The sequence below is a fragment of the Arvicola amphibius genome, chromosome 4 (genome assembly GCF_903992535.2).
Source record: "Arvicola amphibius chromosome 4, mArvAmp1.2, whole genome shotgun sequence".
NCBI lineage: Eukaryota > Metazoa > Chordata > Mammalia > Rodentia > Cricetidae > Arvicola > Arvicola amphibius.
Genome location: NC_052050.1, coordinates 20,034,690 through 20,056,394, shown reverse-complemented (window position 1 = coordinate 20,056,394; position 21,705 = coordinate 20,034,690). Strand labels below are relative to the sequence as shown.

Sequence of the window (21,705 nt, the reverse complement as noted above, 5' to 3'; positions counted from 1 at the left end):
TAGTTACTTGATAAAAACACTTTAAGAAATGAATCCTGAACAAATGATAAACATATTTCTGGGAATAAGATCAAAGGTACAAGAAACAGCACAGTAGTTTATTGAATGTCAAATATAATACAGTATGGCTAAGACAGATGGGATAAAAACCTGGAACCTAAAAAACAAACAGCCAAGGGACAGAATTAGGTGACAGACATACTGACAGAGCCCACAATCTAAATCAGAAAGGATCAGAGGAATAGAAGACCTCCTAAGTCAATCATTCTGATCACTATGGCAATCTTGCAAAAGTAGAGAATTTGGGGGATAAAAAAGGCACACAATGGACAGTTGTCTCAACGGTTTCTTCCCAACTCCCACAGGCTTTGGGCCTAGGATTCACTCTGCATGGAAAATGTCTCTAGGAGCCAAGTCCTCTCCATTTGTTATGCTTGCAGCAATGCCTAGAGTTAAAAGACTTAACACCACCTAGTGTTGGCAAAGGTACAGGAAAGTGGGAACTCCAAATACTACAGAAACTAGAAGAAGCACAGGCTGGCGTAATCCCTCTAACGCAAAGCATAATGATTTATGTCATATATCAAAATCAGAGATGTGGTAAATATCCAGCAATCAGGATGTCTACTAGCACTGTGACTAGCAGCAACGGTGCCTCTTAGCCCAGAACCCTTAACAGGCAGCAAAGGGGCAAATATTTCATTATGCACTCAAACAACAGAAAGCTAAACAGGGAACTAAAAAGATTCAGATGTGATGGTGAACTCCTGTTACTCCAGCATTCAGGATGCAGAGGCAGGAAGATCTCGAGTTCAAAATCAGCCTTACATATAACAAAGTGAGACAATGTCTTCTACACAATTCCCGCACAATTAATAAAATAAGATTAAAAAGTCACTGACAAATTTTAACAATACAATAAAAGGTAAATCACAATATAAGTGTATAGAACATTACTGAATGGTTTTTTGATTTTGGAACTCAGAGATTCCACTTGCCTCTGAGACTAATGGGGTGTGTTACCATATCTGGCTCCTTTTCTGAGTTTTTGAAGATAACAAAAATGTCTTTAGGAACACTATGAATTCCCAGTTTCATTTAATTTAGTACTTTTTAGGAAAAGAAGAAAAATTACTTACATGCTGGCAGCTAAAACACATTTATGCTTTAGGAGAGAAACAAAAGCTACAACAGGATGATTCAAAAGGCTCCAAATAACTCCATTTTAACAATGTGCCTACTGGACCAGTGAGTTGGCTCAGAACATAAAGCACTTGCCACCACACATGTGGGCCTGATTTGATTCCCAGAACCAGTTTCCAGAAGATGTCACCTGACCTCCATACATTTGCCCTGGTGGCAGACACACCCACACACATACAAATAAATGTTAGTAAAAAGGAAAAAGAATGAGCCTATTACAATTTAAGGAAGATAAGCAAATCAACCAAAACCATACTGTCAGGTACAGAGAACTCTGAGTGGCACTCATGCCAGAACTAATAGATATTCTGCATTAGACCCCAACAGGGGGACCCTTAACAAGCTGCCCAGCTAGTAATGAATGAGAGACCCTGATGAATATAAGCTTAGAAAATTTTGGTGTCACTTTTATTATATGAAAACTAGGTGACAGGAGCCAGGTCCGGCTGTGAGAAATATAATGTTCTTTCCAAGGGACTATACTGCCTAAGGTACAGAAGCATTCACACAACTGAATGATGAAGATTTAATAAAGCTGCTATCCCATACAAATGTCACCAGTCCCATACCAGGTTCAGGAATAAATAGCATGTAGGCTCTTTTCTAATGAGGAAGAGATGACGTATTATTACCAACAAGCAACTAGACTACAAAAGACGAAGATAACAAGACATATCCACAGCACAGTGAAAGGTAAGATGGCCTCTAGTGGAAAGACAGTCCTGTAGGTTTCAAATTGGTTCTGAGAATAAATATATCCTTTTTGATACAATATTGCTTTCATATAACTTTGTTATGGGGTAAGTAGGTTTTAACGATCTGGCTTATTTAGCCGGGCAATGGAGGCACATATCTTTAATCCCAGCACTTGGAAGGCAGAGGCAGGGGGATCTTTGTGAGTTCAAGGACAGTCTGGTCCACAGAGTTCTAGGACAGTCAGGGCTACACACAGAAACCCTGTCTTGGGGTAGAGGGAAAATCTTAAAGTTAGCGTTCAGTGTTCTACAGTGAGTTAGATGGTATCAAAGCTATATAAGATATTCCACCAGGTACTTCACGAACAAATGTTAGGCCATGAATCCAGAGCTGACATTAGTAGGTCTAAGAATGTAGGATTCATTCCACCATGTACAGAGGACATTACCAACTTACGAATGCTTTTACCTGAGTGGTTAAAATATCACTCTGCGAGCAGTCTTCAGAGAGGTTCGTTTCACTCTCGTATCCGGATGCCGCTTCGCCTACTGACAAGAACACGAGCCTCAGATGGAAAAGCAACCGTGACCCCTGCGCCCTGCGCTACCTTGCCCCTTTCCTTCTCACAGCACTCGCTACACTTTCCAGTTACCTAAAGGACTAAACTTGGGGTGCTGGATTTCCTTTCAGAACTCCTGCGACAGGCTGGGTGTGGTGATGAGTGCTTTTAATCGTGGATTTTGGGAGGCAAAGGCAGGCAGATCTCTGACCCAGGCCAGCCAAGGCTACATAGAGAGATCATGTCTTAAAGAACCACAAACAAATTGGAAAAAATTCCACAATAAAAATCAGAAGCAATTAGGTCATTCAAGTTCATTCTATCAGACATTCTGGCTGCATGAAGACATTTTAAAAAGATTTTATTTTTATGATTTTTAATTATGTATATGTTGTGTGTCTGTGTGGGTTACTTACATATTAACATAGCAGGTACCTGTGGAAGCCAGAAGCATTAGATTCCCCTCTGGAGCTGGAGTTACAGGTAGTTACGAGTCACCTGACATGAATACTGAGAACCAAACTTAGGTTTACTGCAAGGGAGGATCTACAATTTCCCCCTTCATTTATGTTTATGTGCATTGGTGTTTTGCCTGCATGTATGTCTATATGAGGGTATCGGATCCTCTGGAATGGAAGTGACAGACAACTGTGAGCTGCCATGTGGCTGCTGGGAACTGAACTTGGGTCCTCTGGAAAGAAAAACCAGTACTCTTTAACATCTGAGCCATCTCTCCAGGGCCCCCACCCCCAAAGAGTGTCTATTCTTAAAACACCCCGTCTCTACAGGCCCAGGAAAGACTTTTGACTTTTAAGGAAAAGAACTATAGGAAGAGCATCTTTCAAGTTTAAGCAGCAGTTAATGTAACTGTACTTGGAAGCTCATGTATCCCAAAGAGACGTGAACACTTAGCTCACTCCACAGACTGGCGCAAACAAAACTACCTGAATCTGGGATCATAACGTCCTCTTCTTGGTCATCATCGTCTAGACACGCTCCCGCGTCCTCGCCATCTGAAATCAGTTCCTTGTCACTTCGGAAATCCTCCTCGTCCTCAGACTGGCGACACACTTGTCTGGAAGGAGGATTAGACAAGGGATCCTGGGAGGCTGCGTGTGCAGCTGAGTCCTGGACCCCACTGTGCTGGGAAGAGAACAAGCTGCCAGAGCACTTGGCGTCCTCACTGAGGTGATGCTCCTGAGACGCCTCTACAAGGATGACCTCATTATCCTTATCGCAGTCGCCAAGGCCACGCTTCAGGGCTGCCTGGGTCCCCGCTGCTTTCTCAGACAGACGCTGTGTCACAACACCGCTACATCTAGTTCTGGGAAGTTCAGGTGTATTGCTTATTCTGCCAAGTAAGTGCTGGAAGCAGGGGAGATCTTCCTCCTCAGAACACTCGCTCTCTTCTGAGGACTCTAACCTCCTAGGCCCTCTGCGGAGACTCCGAGCCAGCGAGGCATGGGTTAAAGGGCTAGGGATCCTACTGAACTCTCTTCTCTGGATACTCCCGTTAAAAACAGCAGACTTCTCCATTATGTCACCGTCACCAAAGCTAGTATTTTCCTGTATTTCAACATCATCCAACAGGTCATCAGGTGTTTCCGAACAAACTTGAAAAATATTACCACTCTCCATGGGTTGTTCGAGCTTATCTGAGAACAGACATGGAGAGAAGTCTGCACCAACAGCTTCACCTTCCTGCGTTTTTATTTCAAGATATTTATAATCACCCACAGGAAAACTTAATTTACAGACTCCAGGATGCATAAGACCTAACGGGAGCACAGTGTTTCTACCTCGTTGTCCTTGGAAGTTTTCACTGCTGGAAGATACTTCATTAATACTGCCCGAGTCGGCATCTTGACAAGCGTTTTTTCTGTTGCTCTGGCTAATTGTGTGCACTGTACTTTGAACAACAGTCTCATTTCCCATTGCCTTTTCAGTTGACAATGTATGTTTCTCAAAATGTTTCTCTGACAGGGTTTTCTGATGGTCAGTTTTTAAGGAGGATGTGATGGGAGAGACTGACTGCTTAAGTTGGGAGTTTTGTGGAATGTCAGGGTTACCTGAGGTGCTGAGATCATTTTCATTGTTTGTGTATTGAGATGAGGGGCAAAGCCTGGACACTCCAGCGGAGACTGGATCAGTGCCTGGCTCACCTTCCCGATGAAGCAGAGGTAAACCCACTGTGGCAGTCCCGGCCTGGACATGGCTGGTTTCAGACTTTTTGTGTCCCTGCTTTTCTTTGTTTTCTTCACTTTCAGAAGTCACTTTTGGACTCACTTCCCTTAAGGACATAGAGGAAGCACGAGCTGTTACACACTCCTTTTGGGGATCTCCTGGTTTTGTAAATAATGCAAATGACTGGCGCTTTGAAACCTGAAATGTATTCTGTAAATACTGAGTATCAAGTTCACTCTCCTCCGTTTCTGCTGTCCCCTCAGTGTGGCTACCTTCGTGTCTCGGTGGATGCTTGAAGCACACTGCGCCACTTCTGGCATCTTTAGAACCATGGACCGGTTCCTTGAGGTTTTCACTTGCTACAAACTGAGGCACACGCAGACTGGATCCTGTTTTTGCATATCCAGCAGTGCTGGCTTCTAACAACGACACACTGCTCTGCGTGTCACAGTCAGTGTCAGGGACCAGTGAAACACTGCTGCTCTCGGCAGGTCTCTCGGTGGGCGAACCCTGCCCTCCACCCAGCGCCAGCTCCTGCAGGTCTTTGGTACCGTCAGACATTTGGCTTGTCTCAGGCTTCTCTACTTCTTTTCCCTGAGGGCTAGGATCGACAGGTCCTTGAGCCATGTTTGCTAACTGCTGTTCTGAGTAAGCCTCACTGGCCCTTCTCTTCTTTATTTGTTCATCTGGATCATTATTCTTCTTGGCATCTGCTGCAGGTTCTGTGTCCTCCATGAGTTGAGCCTTTCCAATGGGCCTAAGGGTGGAATTGTTTTTCTTTGTTTCTCCACTGCTACTGAAACTATCAATTTGAAACTCAGCACAAGCAAGTGGACTTGGATTCCTACTGACTGGCTCCAGTGCGAGAACACATCTGATGGAAGACTTCCTTCTCAGCCTGTTCTTCTTAGGTGCTTTCCAACTGGGGGCATTTAATTCTAGCTCCAAGTCGCTTATACTGTGGCTTATAGGTTTGACTTTAGCTGTGAAAACAGACTCTTTTCCCAGTGATTTTATTGGATCAGCATTTTTCTCTGTATGAAGATTATTACCTTTTGCTTCGTTCTCTTGACCATTACTGGTAATGCCCATCATTTGGCCATCTGGCTCCGTTTGGTCAGTTCCCTGAATTATATTTTCAGGAGTCTTTTGAGTAACTGTTAAATCTACTTTCTTGATAAAATCCTCAGGATTAAGGCATGTAGTCCTCCTTTTACGTTTTAATTTATTTGTGAAGGGGTGCTCTTGTGTTATCTGCTGTTCTGTAGTAACTGTGCCTATAATTTCAGGTACATGGTTCAAGTGAGGGTGGCTTCCCTTTCTCTGATAAGTTTTCCTGAATATTTTGTCTTGGATATTATTCTCTACTGGTCTGGAGAAGTCTCTTTCACTTTTACACTTGAAAGCTCTGTGGGGATCAGAGGCCACTGAGTCCATTTCCTTTGAAGAACTGGAGTGTCCATCTTCGTCATGTGAAGCTTCTAACACCACAGCCGCCTCAGCGTCTAACCCGCGCCTCCTGGCAGATGTGCCCTCAGAAGTTAGCATTTCACCAGTTTTGGAAAACCACTCGTTCACCTTCTGAATGCTGCTATTCAGCGCTATCCAAGGAACATCTTGGGTAGCTCTAGAATCCTCAGGGCACAGGCTTTTCTGATTATTCCAATTTTTGCTCTCACAGAGGGAATCAGCATTCAGCTCTACCTTTTTCTCAGCACTGGGAATCTGCCTATCATTACATGTTTCTTTACTCTCAGCCCATCTGTTCCGTTGGCTCCTTGTGAAGCCAGACTGTTTGCTTTTATTATAGAATTCAGCCTTTTCTACATTCATTCTGTCTTCAGTGAGGAATAAACTGCTGTTCTCATGCTGTAATGAGCTGGCATGAATATCTGTGCCACATGGCTCCACATGTAAGTTTGAAACAGAAATACTCTGACATTTTTCTGGATGCCTTTCAGTTGCATGATTCTCAATGGGGTTCAAATCTTTATTACTGCACTGATGCTGTTCAGTATTTGTTACATCCTTACAAAACTCACAAGCAGCTGAAATATATAAAATAACAGGTACTTAAAAGTGAATTATCATGAGAAAATACACACTTAATACAACTTGGGAGTAGAAATCAATCCATTAACCATACTTTTTTAAATTTTAGATTAAAAACATTTTAAGTGTAAAAATGTTTTCCTTGCATGCATGTATGTACACCACAGGCATGCCTGGTGCTCAGAGAAGACAGAAGAAGATTTCAGATCCCCTGAAACTGGAGTTATGAATGGTTGTAAACTACCATGTGGATGTTGGGAACCAAACCCAGGTCTTATGAAAGAACAACAAATTCTCTTAACTGCTGAGCTATCTCTCCAGTACCAATCCACTAGCTTTTTAAAATATTTGTTGTTATTATTATTGGTTTTTCAAGACAGGTTTCTGTGAGTAGCCCTCGCTGTCCTGGAACTCACCTGCCTCTGCACCTAAGTGCTGGGATTAAAGGTGTGCCCTGCCATCACACCCAGCTTCCACTGGCTTTAGCAGAGCTAACATCATAAACTATGATGATACTGAATCTGTAGCTCACCCTCTTTTTGTAAAAATACTTATTTATTATGTATACAATAAATATTGTCTGTGTGTATGTCTGCAGGTCAGAAGAGGGCACCAGACCTCATTACAGATGGTTGTGAGCCACCGTGTGGTTGCCAGGAGTTGAACTCAGGACCTTTGGAAGGGCAGGCAATGCTCTTAACCTCTGTACCATCTCTCCAGCCCGCTGTAGCTCACACTCTTTCAAGCTACTCCATTATACAGTCTGATATTTTCCTAAACATGGAAATTAAATCACATCTTCTCTTCCCCTACTCTCTAAAACTGAAGGAAAAAAAAAGGTGATTATTTGATCAACAGCCCTCAAGCTTTCTATTCTGTTAGCAAACTAATGCTACATTTAAAAATTAGCTGACAGCTAGGTGTGGTATTCCATCACTGAGAAGGCTAAGGCAGGAAAAACGCTGATAGTTCAAGGCCAGCATGAGCTGTAGTATGTTTGTTTCTAAATCAGTCAAAACAAAAAGAAACAAAAACCAGGTGGCAAAAAATGAAATATATCAACTAAGAGGAAAGGACAGCAAGGGCTGGTGGTATGTGACTACAATCCCAGCGCTTGGGTGGCTTAAACAAAAGGATGGATAGACTACTCTGGATTATACAGCAGAATTGTCTGAGGGCAGCATGCAGCTCCACACGATCGCACCAGTATAGTGCCGCTTGCTGTCACACAATGGCAGCTCAAAAATTTTTTTTTGATTCTTTAAAAAGATGCTGTGAATTATAAATTATAAATAAATTTGGAACCTGATCTTCAGATTAATTTAATTACAGAGCTGTATCTACCTACTCTCTTTAGTGTCATTAAGTTGGGAAGGCTTGACATTACCCTTTCTTGCAGACTCCAGACTGGCTTCATCTCCAGCTCCCCGAGGGGTGATCTGTAACAATTCCTGGTCTTGCACACTAAAGGAGGGAAAGACAGAAGCTCGAATGAGAAATTCTAGTTGTATGCTCACAAATCTGTCCGATGTGCAAGATCAAATATTTTAGCTCCCCTAGAGAGGGTCGTAGCAGCTGAGCAGACTGACTCACCTTTTGGAATCTGTTCTCCTTTAAGTGCCTTTCAGTAAAAATGGAATTATTAAAAACTGAGAGCAGTCACAAAGATCAGAATAGTATAGAACACTGCTTTTTGGATATGCAAATAAGAACACACTTGTATGCTCAGGGACCACTGGGGAAGAAGGGGTAGCAAGATACTAAGAACCAGAGGGCGGAAAGACCAGAGCAAAGCGGTGTCTTCTGGGGCTGGAGAGATGTCTCAGAGGTTAAGAGCATTGTCTGCTCTTCCAAAGGTCTTGAGTTCAATTCCCAGCAACCACATGGTGGCTCACAACCATCTGTAATGGGGTCTGGTGCCCTCTTCTGGCCTGCAGGCATACACGCAGACAGAATATTGTATACATAATAAATAAATAAATAAATGCATGGATGGATGAATAAATAAATAAATAAAACAAAAAAAAACCGGTGTCTTCTGGACAAGCAGAGCCACTGCACTCATGAGCTCACTACAGCCATCTGCACAAGACAAGCCTGTCAACATTCTAGCATCTAAAGGGAAGGGGTTCGTGAACCCATACCCCTAACTAGGCAGCAATAGACAGACCATTGATTGTGAGGGAGAGTTAACTTCCTTCAGGGTATGGGGCTCCTTGTCAGCTGAGACTGAGTACACTCTCCAGTGGCTGGTCCAAAACCTCGAATAATGGAGACATGGTTCAATGGGTTGTTTTTTGTTTGTTTGTTTGTTTGTTTCATTTTGTTTTGTTTTGTTTTTGGCTTTTTGAGACAGGATTTCTCTGTGTACCACTGGCTGTCCTGGAACTCAGATATCTGCTAGTCTCTGCCTCCTGAGTGCTGAGACTGAAGGCATGCGTGACCATGTCTGGCCGAGAAATGGTTCAGTGTTAAAAGCTCTGGATTCGATCTCTAGCACCCACAGGATGGCTCACAGGCATCTGTAACTCCAGTTCCAGGGAACAGGATGCATTCTTTTGGACTCTTCAGGCACTAGACACAAATGTGGTACACAAATATATGTTCAGGGAAAAAAAAACCACACACATAATTTTTTTTTGAGACAGTCTCTCTCTAGATCAGGATGGGCTTGAGCTCACAGAGATCCACCTGCCTCTGCCTCACAAAAAAAAAGAATTTGGGATTAAAGGTACATGCTACCAAGTCCCGCTCTACATAAAAGTTAAAATAAAAACTCTTTAATCCCTACCACTGAACCATACTTCCAGCCCACCCCCCTCCAATTTTAAGGTTAGGTAAAAGTAATTTGTAGGCAAAAATTTACAGATAATGACCAGTTATCACAGATCTTAAAAAGAAACTGTTAGATTATGAATAAAATTAAACTCTTTGGGCCAGGTGTGGTATTATATGCCTTTAATCACTTGGGAGGCAGCAGCTGATCTCTGTGAGTTCCAGAACAGCCAGGGCCGCACAGATTCTGCCCAAAATAAAAATAAATAAATAAATAGATTCTCTCATACTTTCACTAGTTATAATCACTACCATATCTGAGAAATTCAGAGAATTAAGTGTTTGCTGACTGCCACCGTTATCTAAAACTTCTTTGGAATAAAAAAATGTACAAATAAAAAAGGTTTCCCAGAAAATAAAATAAAGGGGACGAAACTAAATGATCCTTAAATTTTCTTCTAACACCATGACCTAAACCTAGAATCCTCAATAGTAATTAGATATGAAAATATCAGCCTCAGGGGCTGGAGAGATGGCTCAGTGGTTAAGAGCACTGACTGCTCTTCCAGAGGACCTGAGTTCAATTCCCAGCACCCACATGGCAGCTCACAACTGTCTGAAGATCCAGTTGTAGGGGATCTGACACCTTCACACCAATGCACATAAAATAAAAGTTAAATAAACCATAAAAAATATTTTAAAAAAAGAAAATATCAGCTTCACAGACAAAGGCTCCTTTATGACTCACCTGCAGCCATCTGATTTATTAACTATCTCCTCAGAAGAGTCAGACCCTTAGAAAACAAAGAACAAAACCCAAAAATCACTCAAGGTTTTTAATTAAAAGGGTCAAAAAAAAAAAAATGTTTCTTCCAAAACATACCGTAGTTCATCCAGAAATATTTATAGTGCATATTTTGTATAAGTAATGTTACATTATAGAAATAATGCCCACTGTGTGGCAATACAGAGTAGCGACTGAAAGCATGGGCACCAAAGCCAGCTTCCTACAGCCAAATTCTTTTTTGTTGTTGCTTGGTTTTCGAGACAGGGTTTCTCTCTGTAACCTGGCTGTCCTGGAACTCACTCTGTAGACCAGGTTGGCCTCGAACTCAGAGATCTGCCTGCCTCTTGAGTGCTGGGATTGAGCGCTGCCACGGTCTGACAATACTTTCAAATTCTTAACCTTGTTTACTTAATGCATGCATAAAATTAGTAACTACCTCAGGACCAATATCTTAGATACAACAGCACCTAAGATACAGTTCAGTGTCCCTAAATAGCAACTGATATGAATTGTACTACTTTTATTAACACATGTGTGTGTGTGTGTGTGTGTGTGTGTGCATGCGCGCGTGTGTATATAATGTAGATGTCAGAGAACAATGTACTGGAGTTGGCTCTCTCCTTCCAGTATGTAGAGTCTAGAAATTGAATTTAGGTTATCAAGCTGGTAACAAGTGCCTTTACCAACTGTGTCATCTTACCACGCCCCTGGAATATTTGTACAAAGCAACAGCATTGTTGATGGATATATTATGATTAGAAAACATACAAGTTAATTTCAAATAAATCCAATAAATGTTATAAAGATACATGGTGGTGCAGGGAACTTGAAATAGAATCATTCTTCCCAATTTGATTATTTATTTTTAGATAGGGTTCTTCTCTATGTATCCCAGGTTGACCTCAAACTCATGATTCTCCTGCTTCAGCCTCTCAAGTGCTGGATGACAAACTCAGTCACCCTCACAAATTCTAAGAAAACATGGTTAAAGAGTCCTGCTTGAGCTCATTTCTTTTTTTCTTTCTTTCTTTCTTTTTGGCTGACTGGAGACTGAGTGCAGGGCCTGAACAGTTTTCTTAGATCTCTCTAAATGTTAAGCCAACTAATCATGTTCTTTTTTATTTTGACTTTATATTTTTACAAAATTTACTTACATTCATAACCAGCATCTTTTCTTTCGTTCTTTTTTATAAAGTAAGATTCTACAAGGTGAAGTGTAACTTTTACATAATTTAGAATTCACGATAGAGTCCATAAAATTATTGTACTTTTACTAAAATTCAGAGCAACACATATAAATCACAATCAAGATTTTTGATAAAATTTTAACCCAAACAACCTAGCAATTATTTTGAACTTAATGAAATCTGAGACCCTTACCTAATTCAACGTACACAGACTTCTTTCGAGGCTGTGGCTGCTGATTTTTCTTCGTCGATCTCACAATTCCAAGGTTAGAAAGCTGGACACTGAGACTGTCTTTCTGTTAAACCGTAGAGAATGCCTAAGTTTTATGTTTCGAAAATTTCCTTTATTTTTCCAAAACTATTTCCTAAGTATTAATACAAAAATTTAGAGCTGATAGTCTATATTTCGAATCACATTTGAGATTGGACTGACAACATAAAATATATTTTCAAAAAGCATAAATGGTAAGAGGTAGAGCCTGAGGGGGAGGTTACAAAGAAGGAACAGAGGTAGCAATGGCTGGGAGTCAAGTGAAAGACCCATGAAAACACACTTTGAAAATGTCTTAGTGTTCTTTAACACATTATGTACTGATGTAAAAAAAAAATAAATCAGGCACTATAGAAATAGCTCAGTGATTAAGAACACAGGCTACTCTTGCAGAGAACCCAAAGCACCTGCATTTATATGCACAAACCCCACACAGACATACACATTAATTAAAGATAAAAATAAATCTAGTCAGGCAGTGGTGACACATGCCTTTAATCCCAGGACTCTGGAGGCAGAGGCAGAGGCAGAGGCAGAAAGATCTGAGTTCAAGGTCTACAGAGTGAGTTCCAGGACAGTCAGGGCTACACAGAGAAACCCTGTCTCAAAAAAACAAGAAATAAATAAAATAAATCTAAACCGTTTAAATAAAACCATTTTAGAAAGGACTAATGGCAGTCATAAAACCCCAGTTCCTATGGACAGTAAAGGTATATTTTGTAATCTCTGTTATCCAGTCACATACAGAGTAAGTCATTACGTTAAGTTGAAGTAATTTTCAAATGCTTACAAGAGAGCAGTGATCTTGTTTCAGTTTCAGACCAGCATCAGAGCTGAAGTTATAAAACGGGAAGGATTATAACTGTCTCTTGATCACAACAGGTTCATAATTCTTACTTATTGGAACACTTGTCCTGCCATTTTAATTTACCAGCATTCTCGCTTTACTAAGTTTTCATGTAAATCCACTCAGTCACTAATTCACAATGTTAATGCTTAATAAGTAATGCCAGAAAAAAAAAAAAAAAAAAAAACCAAACAGAAAACAGCTTTACCAAGTTGTCATTTCCAGATTCAATCTGCCGAAGTCTTTTGACTCGGTTTCGGTAGCCCACACTCTGGACGATAGAAGTGTCCTCATTCAAAGGTTCAGAAGAATTTTTCGTTTTTGAAAAGCTGTAACTGCTTGCAACTTTGAAACATAAAGTACCATGTTTTAGTTAGAAGAAAACAACAATCTTCCTTAAATACCCAAAAAGAATACTGTGTTTGCTCCCTGCTGTGTAAGGATAATGCAAACAACAAAACAAGCCTGGTGGTGGTGGCAGCACATACCTTTGATCCCAACACTGGAGAGGCAGAAACAGGAGGGTCTCTGAACTCCAGGACAGCCAAGGCTACACAGAAAGACCCTATCTTGAGAAACAAACAAACAAAAATAACAATTCATTATAGATATATTTAATTGTTTCATTGTATGATTGAGGCAGATTCTGTGTATTAGTCTGAAATTTGATAGCTTTGAACTCACAGAGATCTATCTGCCTCTGCCTCCTGAGTGCTAAGATTTAAGGTGTATGCCACCATGTGGGTCTACCTTTAATTTCTAATTTATTTTTTAATTTATGTGTATGTGTGTATGTATGCATAAGTTCACGTGTAGCATGTGGGTGTAGGTGCCTGTAGAAGTCAGCAGGCACTGGATCCCCTAGAGTTGTAAGCCACCTGCTGTCATTGATGAAATCTAAATCTAGGTCCTCTGTAAGAGCAGCTAAGCATTCTTAATTATAGAGCCATCTCTCCTGTTCTGATTATATAAATTTTTTTATAATTTTGGTTTCTTTTTTTTAATTAATTTTATTTATTATACATAGTGTTCTGCCTGCCTGTATGCCTGCTGGCCAGAAGAGGACACCAGATCTCATTACAGATGGTTATGAACCACCATGTAGTTGCTGGGAGTCGAACTCATGACCTCTGGAAGAGCGGTCACTGCTTTTAACCTTTGAGCCATCTCTCCAGCCCCCTAAAAATTTAATTAATTAATTAATTAATTAATTATGTATACAATATTCTGTCTGTGTGTATGTCTACAGGCCAGAAGAGGGCACCAGACCTCATTACAGATGGTTGTGAGCCACCATGTGGTTGCCAGGAATTGAACTCAGGACCTTTGAAAGAGCAGGCAATGTTCTTAACCACTGAGCCACCTCTCCAGCCCCCCTAAAAAATTTTTTAAAGTCCAGTTTGGAAATTCAGAGACTATGCAAGTTATTTTTATAGCCCCTACACACTTAAAAACTAATAAATTTGCCCATTAACAAATTTACCATATCTCTCAATTTAAGGAGTAACAATGTAAGGTGTACCACTATTGTTTGTACCACTAAGAAAGGAAACTTAAGCAATGACATACAATTGATAAAATGCTCCAATTTCAGAGACATTAAAATATACATTTTAGGAATGAAGAATAAAATGTAAGGCTGATAGGAATGGTTTAAAATGATACAGGCTGACAGGGCCAAATTCTTGCAGCGAAGCCTTATGCCCTGAGTTTGATTCTAAAGTTAACCTGTAGCCTCACTTGCCCAAGGACAAGTAACTTCCTGGAATGCTGGAGGCGTTGTTCATGTAAGATAGTAAGCCCTGTGTCCTTACTTCAGAAAACAAGGTTTTGGTTGCCCCAAATACACAGGATGTGCTTGATCACACATAGGTGGGAGGTATTCAGGCAGGAAGTATGTCAGGATGTACGCTTGGTCCCATTGGATAAAGGCAGATAGCCTTGTAGGTTCTGCCCTTATAAGCAGACTAACCTAATTCAGTGCCATTCTCTGGGAATCCTGGGTACGGACCTGCCCAGGCCAGTGTTAAAAGTTTGCTTTAATTAGACAATTGTAGATTTGTTCTTTCTCCTTGAAAATTTCAGGTTTAACATCATGTAAATGAAGGAAAAAAAATCCTAAAGTTACCCTCTGATTTCCAAATGTGTGACCTAGCAAATGCATGTCTGCACTACCACAAGTAATAAAAATTTAAAAGTTAGGGCCAATGAGTAAAGGCAGTTAGCAACAACCCTGAAGGTCTCAGCTCAACCCCAAAGGCCCACATAGTAGAAAGAAAGAAGCAACTCCCGAAAGCTGTCCTGATCTGCACATACATGTTGTGGCAGGCCTAAGCCACACCCCTCTATACACAAACAAACAAACAATCAAAAGTAACTTTAAAAAATTAGGGCTGGAGAGATGACTCAGTAGTTATAAGAGTAGTTATAAGTTATAAGTTATAAGAGATGGCTGCTCTTCCAGAGGATCCAGGTTTGATCCCCAGCATCCACAGGGTTGCTCAAAACCATTGTAACTAATTACAGAAGATTCAACTCCTTCTGGAGTCTGCAGGCAGCAAGCATATATACACTGACATACATGGGCTTAGTTTGGGTTTCTGTTGTTGCAATGAAACACCATGACCAAAGTAAGTTGGGGAGGAAAAGGTTTGGCTTACACTTCTATATAACAATTCTTCATCTAAAGCAGTAAGGACAGGAACTCACGTAGGACAGGAATCTGGAGGTAGGAGCTGATACAGAGGCCACAGAAAATACTGCTTACTGGCTTGCTTATCATGGCTTGCTCAGCCTGCTCTTATAGAACTCAGGATCAGCAGCTCAGGGGTGACCTACTCACAAAGGGCTGGGCCCTCCTACATCAGTCACCAAGTAAGACAATGCCCAACAATTGCCTACAGCCCAATCTTATGAAGTTATTTTCTCAATCGGTTTCCCTCCTCTCAGATGACTCTAGCTTGTGTTAAGTTGGCATAAAATTAGCCAGCAAATACATGTAGGCAAAATTCCCACATACATGAAATACTTTTTATTAATTTTAATTTTTTTTAAAAAAATACAGAGGTTAAAGAGGCTGGGTAGAGAGCTCAGTAGCTGCATGACATGGAGACTTGATTCCCAGCGCTCACATAAAAAGCTGGGCACAGCGAACGCAGACACAAGGGATCCCAGCCTAATTGGCAAGCACCATGTACCAGTGGAAACCTCGTCTCAAAGCCATGTGGATTGCTCCTGAGGAACAATGCTTGAAGATGACCTCTGGGCTCCATACAGACACAGAACTCAACTGCCCCAGCCCAAGCTGGGGCAATAAATAAAACTTAACCAGACTAAACTCTATTCACATAAGACTAACTTATTCACATAAACTAGCTTGGAAAACTTCTCAAGTTCTTCAACCAGCCCTTGAGCGCTGCTTCTGGGCTGTACAACACTTACACTGCATTCCTGTACTGACCAGGTTCCCCAGCCGGCCCTCGAGCATGCAACACTTACACTGTATTCCTGTATCGAGCTCAAAAGCATCAGTGATTTTCAGCAGCTCTTCAACAAGTTGACTAAACCTTGTACTTCCTTGCAGACTTCTGAAATTGTTTTGAGAAGCACATATATGATTAATGTTAAGCACACTAAAAAAAAGACATGCAAACACATAGATTCTAAGTTTCCTACTGTAAACATAGCAGGAAGCACAAACTCAAAGAATCAGTAAAAATAAACACACACATACCAGTGACATCACATTATAATCACTGACACGAGAAAAAACTTCGTGGGCATACTTATTTTTGCTTTGATTTTGTGTCTGTGTGTGTGTGTTCATTCTCTTTTTGACTATACTTCTTTTTTGTTTTTTTTGTTTTTTTAAAGATTTATTAATCATGTATACAGCATTCTACTTGCATGTGTCCCTGCAGGCCAGAAGAGGGCACCAGATCTCATTACAGATGGTTGTGAGCCATCATGTGGTTGCTGGGAATTGAACTCAGAACTTCTGGAAGAGCAGACAATGCTCTTAACCTCTGAGCCATATCTGCAGCCTTTTTTTTTTTTTTTTTTTTTAAACGAAAGGATTTCTCTGTGTAACAACAGCCCTGGCTGTCCTGGAACTCACTCTGTAGACTAGGGTGGTCTTAAGCTCTCCCTGCTGGAATTAGACTGTATTGATTTTTTAAATATTTTGGTGACTCATACAAGACCACCAAAAGCCTAAATCTCCCTAATATTAGTATCCTGGGCTAGGCATGGCTGTACATGCCTGTGATCCCAGCACGTGAGAGGCAAAGATAGAGGAATTAACTCAAGGACAATCTGGGCTACACGACACTGTTTCAAACAAAACAAAAAACCCAGGCAGAATAGCACACTCCTGTAATCTCAACTGAGCCAAGAGGATCTGTAGTTTGAGGCTAGCCATAGTAATTTCAAGGCCAAACAGAGACTCTGCCACAAAGCTCCACCCCAAACGCAGAGTAAATATAAATCAAGAGCAGATTCTTAACCTCCCAAACCAACCGAACCCCTCACTGCCAGCCCTGCTTCTCAGATTTCCATCAAATAGACACCAAAATCCAAAGACAGATTTAGGTTTACGTAGAACAAAATTAACTCCTCCTTTAAATATCTGCCTACTATGTATTAAACACTGGACAAACAACAGTACTAGTGGAGGAGATGAAGGCACTGCCCTAATAGAACTAACTGTGGTAGAAGCGATGTTTGAGACACGGAAGTGCAGCCCCATCAGAGATAAGACTGTTGATTCTTCTGTATTCAGAAGAGTCAGAAAAGACAGTATATGTTATCTATTGCCATAGCAGCCAAGTGCTCCTGATGGCATTCGGTGTTGGAAGCTAAGCAGGATGGGGGCTAGTGAGCATGTGGATGGGAAACAAGGCACTAAGTTGCTAAGACTTGGTGATGGCAGATGCCCCACGAACATCCAAGGAAATAATCTTAGAAATAATCTGTTCGTTAAGCACTTTTTTTTGAGACAGGGTCTTGTACAGTCTGGGCTGGCCTCCCACACACTATTTAGTCAAGGATAACCTTCACAGGCAGATCCTCTAACCCCCACCTCCTGAGGGCTGCTGTCCCAGGTATGTGAAACCACGCCTGTCTTTATTTTATTATTTTGTGTGTGTCAGTCTGTCTTGTCTGCCTACATGTGTGTGCAACATGTGCATGACTGGAGCCCACGGGTCAGAAGACTCCCCATGGGACCTGAGTCACAGACAGCTGTAAGCTACAAATACCCTTAACCTCTGAGTCAACTTTCCAGCCCTTATTCTTAAATTTTAAAAAAGTAATCAATTGACTAATTAATTTACTAGCAAACTAAATGATTAATTAGGAAGGAGTATGTGTACATGCCACAGCTCACTTTTGGAGACCAGAGCACAAGTCGCAAAGAGGCAGTTCTCACCTTCCATCATATGGGTCTTGGGAACCAAACTCAGGCCATCAGGCTTGACAGCGCCTTTACCTGCTCAGCCATCTGAGCTGCGAGACATCTGGTTTGTGTGGTACCATCATATGAACTAACTCAGAGGCCTGTGTCTACCAGGCAAGCACTCTACCAACTAGTACACCTCTCGCCCCCAATTTTTGTCTATTTTTCTATTGATGAATGGTTTTACAGAACATTACCTACATATGAATTTCTCCTTTTTTCCATGCCATTGTTGCTCCCACCCTCTCATGATTACACAAACTATGTACCTTCTGGTTATTTCACTCTTACACAAAGGACACTGAGAAGGCCCTTTCTTCTGGTTAAGAAGTTTCAGCATACAAAATCTATAAATTAGAAAGAAAGAAAAAAAAAAAAAACAATTTAAGTTAATTTTCTTTTGTAGAAAGAACACCCAAAAAGTAATAGCCATGAAGATAATTTCACAACTGCCCTTAAGAGTCATTTAAAGGGTAATGACAGGTAAATTACAATAATTTTTCAGTAATTATTTTTAGATGCTGCATAAGCAGAAAATCAAGCCATGTAAGAAATGACCTATGAAAACTGAACTTAACCTGCATATGACTTACTATTGTGATCAAATAAAACATTAAAAAATTAACACAGCATATTTAATGATATATTCATAATTATTTCATGTAGTATAATCAGAAATGATTAAGCAGCTAATATAAAATTGTATTAAAAAATTGTTGTATTCGTTTAAAAGCTCATCGCCTAGGGTCTGGGCTATATACACTTCAGTGATAAAGCACCTGCCCAGTATACACAAGCCCAGGTTTATCCCCGGGACTAAGTAAACGAATCTCTGTGGCTCATGACAAAGCTACAGTAGCTCAGACAATAAGGTTCTGAAGCCAGGTGTCGTGGCCACCTTTAATCCCAACACCCAGGACTCAGAGGCAGGTGAATCTGAGTCCAAAGTCAGCCTGGTCTCCACAGTGAGTTTTAGGACAGCCAGGCCTACCAAGTGAAACCCTGTCTCAAAAGCAAACCAACAAACAAACAAACAAAAAACCAAGAAAAATAAAAAAATAAGCCAACCATACACAATATATAGTTTATCAAGCACTGATATAGAAGCCAACAACAATTATTTCCATTATTACTTTATTTTCCCCAACCCACACCCCAAAACAAGGTTTCTCTGTCTACAGCTGGCTACCCTGAAATCCACTCCATATACCAGGTTGACCCACAAGGATCCATTTCTCTGAGTGTTGGGATTAAAGGTGCACCGGGCTCCATCATCATCATCACCACCACCACCACCACCACCACCACCACCACCACCACCACCACCACCACCACCACCACCACCACCACCATCATTTTAATGTAAACTTCTTGAAGCAGAACCATACAGCTATGCTGCCTTGGACCATGGCCAGAGAGAAGTGGCAGAAGCCATCAAGGAACTCGTGGGACTTTATCTAAACCAGTAAGGTGACGTGGAAAAGGAGCAAGACAGTGGAAGTAGACCTCTGGATCCTTGTTTGGGAGAGGATGGGAAGAATCAGAATTCAGAAAGAAGGCTGGAGAGATGGCTCAGAAGTTAAGAGCACTGAATGGGGGTGGGAGGTGCCTTTAATCCCAGCACTCGGGAGGCAGAGGCAGGCGGATCTCTGTGAGTTCGAGGCCAGCCTGGTCTGCAAGAGCTAATTCCAGGACAGGTTCCAAAGCTACAGAGAAACCCTGTCTCGAAGAAAAAACAAACAAACTGGCTGCTCTTCCAGAAGATCTGGGTTCAATTCCCAACACCCACAGGACGGCTCACAACCAGCTGCAATTCTAGTTCCAGGGGATCCAACACCTTCTTCTGACCTCCATGGGCACCAGGCACACACATGGTGCATAGTCATCCAGGCAGGCAAAACATTCATACACATAAAACAATAAAATTTAAAAGAAAAAAATTCTTTTTCCCTTCCTCCTCCTCTATCTCTTTCCCTCTTTCTAAAACAGGGATTTACGCTATAATCCAGGCTGGCCTGGAACTCACTATGTAGCCCACGTGTGACGGCTATTCTTGGTTATCAACTTAACTACATATGGAATTAACCAAAACCCAAATAGCTAGTCACACCTATGAGGGCTTATTTTTCTTCCTCAATTAAATCATTTGAAGCAGTTAGAGCTACCTTTAGTCTGGTAATCTGGGCCATGCCTCCTGCTGGCAGCCTATATAAAGCACACAGAAGGAAGCTTGCTCTCTTTTTGTTTGTCTACTTGCTCTTAATAGCAAGACCATTACTTCCCCATCACTAGAGGCCACTTCTTTGGGCTTCTGGTGTGTATTGAAGACCAGCTAAGACATCCAGCCTTGTGGAGTAAAAAACTACTGGATTCCTGAGCCTTCCATTGGTAAATAGCCATTTACTATTGGACTACAGCCTATAAGGCATTCTAATAAATAACCCTATATATTTTCACACACCATACCACACCACACCACACACACACACACACACACACACACACAGAGAGAGAGAGAGAGAGAGAGAGAGAGAGATCCGCCTATTACCCCAAATGCACTCTGTCTACTCCTTGTTCATGTATCAGGATGTGAGCTCTCGGCTGCTGTTTCAGAACCATGCCTGCCTGCATACTGCCCATGCTCCTGCCATGACACAGTGGTGGACTCCAAGCTCTCTAAGACTGTACGCTCCAATTAAATGCTTCCTTCTATAATCTGCCTTGGTTACAGTGTTTTCTCATAGCAACAGTAACTAAGACACACTGTAAACCATCATGTCTGGCTTAAATATTTTAAAGCCAACATACAGCTAGATATGTTGGCTCAGTATTTAGGAGGCCGAAGCAGGAGGATCACAATAATTTCAAAACCAGTCTGGTCCACACAGTGAGTTCAGGGTTACACAGGGTTACAGAAGTGAGAGTTTCAAAAAACAAGAGAAAGTAAAGCAACAACAAAAAACAAACACTCCTAGGGAAGACGGCCTCCTTCAGAAAGAGACCCTGACACATAGAAAGGCAAAAGGATCAAGAAGACAAGGGGATAACAACAAAAAAAGTAGCAGCATAGAGCCAGGAGTCAAGGAGTGTGGACTGTCAGGAAGCCGCCTCCAGACGGAAGCAACTCTGCCAACAGTTGCACTTTAGTCCCTAAAACTCATTTTGAATTTCTGACGGCGAGAACTGCAATAACATCGGGAACTGTTTAAACAAACAACAAAAAGGACAAAATTCTTAATAGTCATCCCGCAGAATGGGGGAGATAGGTCCCAGGGATACCAAAATCCTTGGATATTCAATCCCCTGACATAAAAAGATAGTTTACTTAAATACATATAATATAAAAATATAAATGACAGAGGCTGGAAAGATAGTTCAGTGGTGAAGAACATTAGCTGCTCTTCCAGGGGACCCGAGTTTACTTCTTAGCACCCGTACGTGGCAGATCACAACTGTATCTAACTCCGGCTCTGGGAGATCCAACACCCTCCTCTAGCCCCCATGGGTACCCCTACGTATGTGCATGCACACATTCACATAAACATAGAAGCACAAATATAAATAAATATTTTTAACCATATGATGCATATTTCTGACTTTATATTGTTTAGGGAACAATGAAAAGAAAATTCTGCATATATTCAATGTAGACACAATTTGTTTCCTGAATATTTTCAACCCACAGTTGG

At 41.3% G+C, this 21,705-nt stretch overlaps 1 protein-coding gene across 6 annotated transcripts in view; it reads right to left on the bottom strand.

The window, feature by feature from the left end:
- Positions 1 to 21,705, bottom strand: part of Brca1 (BRCA1 DNA repair associated) — a 68,885-nt gene that overhangs the window by 35,388 nt on the left and 11,792 nt on the right. For 3 of the 6 annotated variants that reach the window (XM_038328437.1, XM_038328441.1, XM_038328443.1), the window contains 8 exons: positions 18,286 to 18,363; positions 16,060 to 16,148; positions 12,770 to 12,906; positions 11,637 to 11,739; positions 10,218 to 10,263; positions 8,082 to 8,158; positions 3,403 to 6,690; positions 2,368 to 2,447 (listed from right to left, as the gene is read on the bottom strand). In XM_038328437.1, the coding sequence (XP_038184365.1) occupies positions 2,368 to 2,447; positions 3,403 to 6,690; positions 8,082 to 8,158; positions 10,218 to 10,263; positions 11,637 to 11,739; positions 12,770 to 12,906; positions 16,060 to 16,148; positions 18,286 to 18,363 (3,898 nt within the window). Of the gene's footprint in view, positions 1 to 2,367; positions 2,448 to 3,402; positions 6,691 to 8,081; positions 8,159 to 10,217; positions 10,264 to 11,636; positions 11,740 to 12,769; positions 12,907 to 16,059; positions 16,149 to 18,285; positions 18,364 to 19,404; positions 19,532 to 20,564; positions 20,775 to 21,705 lie in introns of those variants that run through there. The other 3 variants (XM_038328442.1, XM_038328440.1, XM_038328439.1) reach the window with 3 other exon arrangements.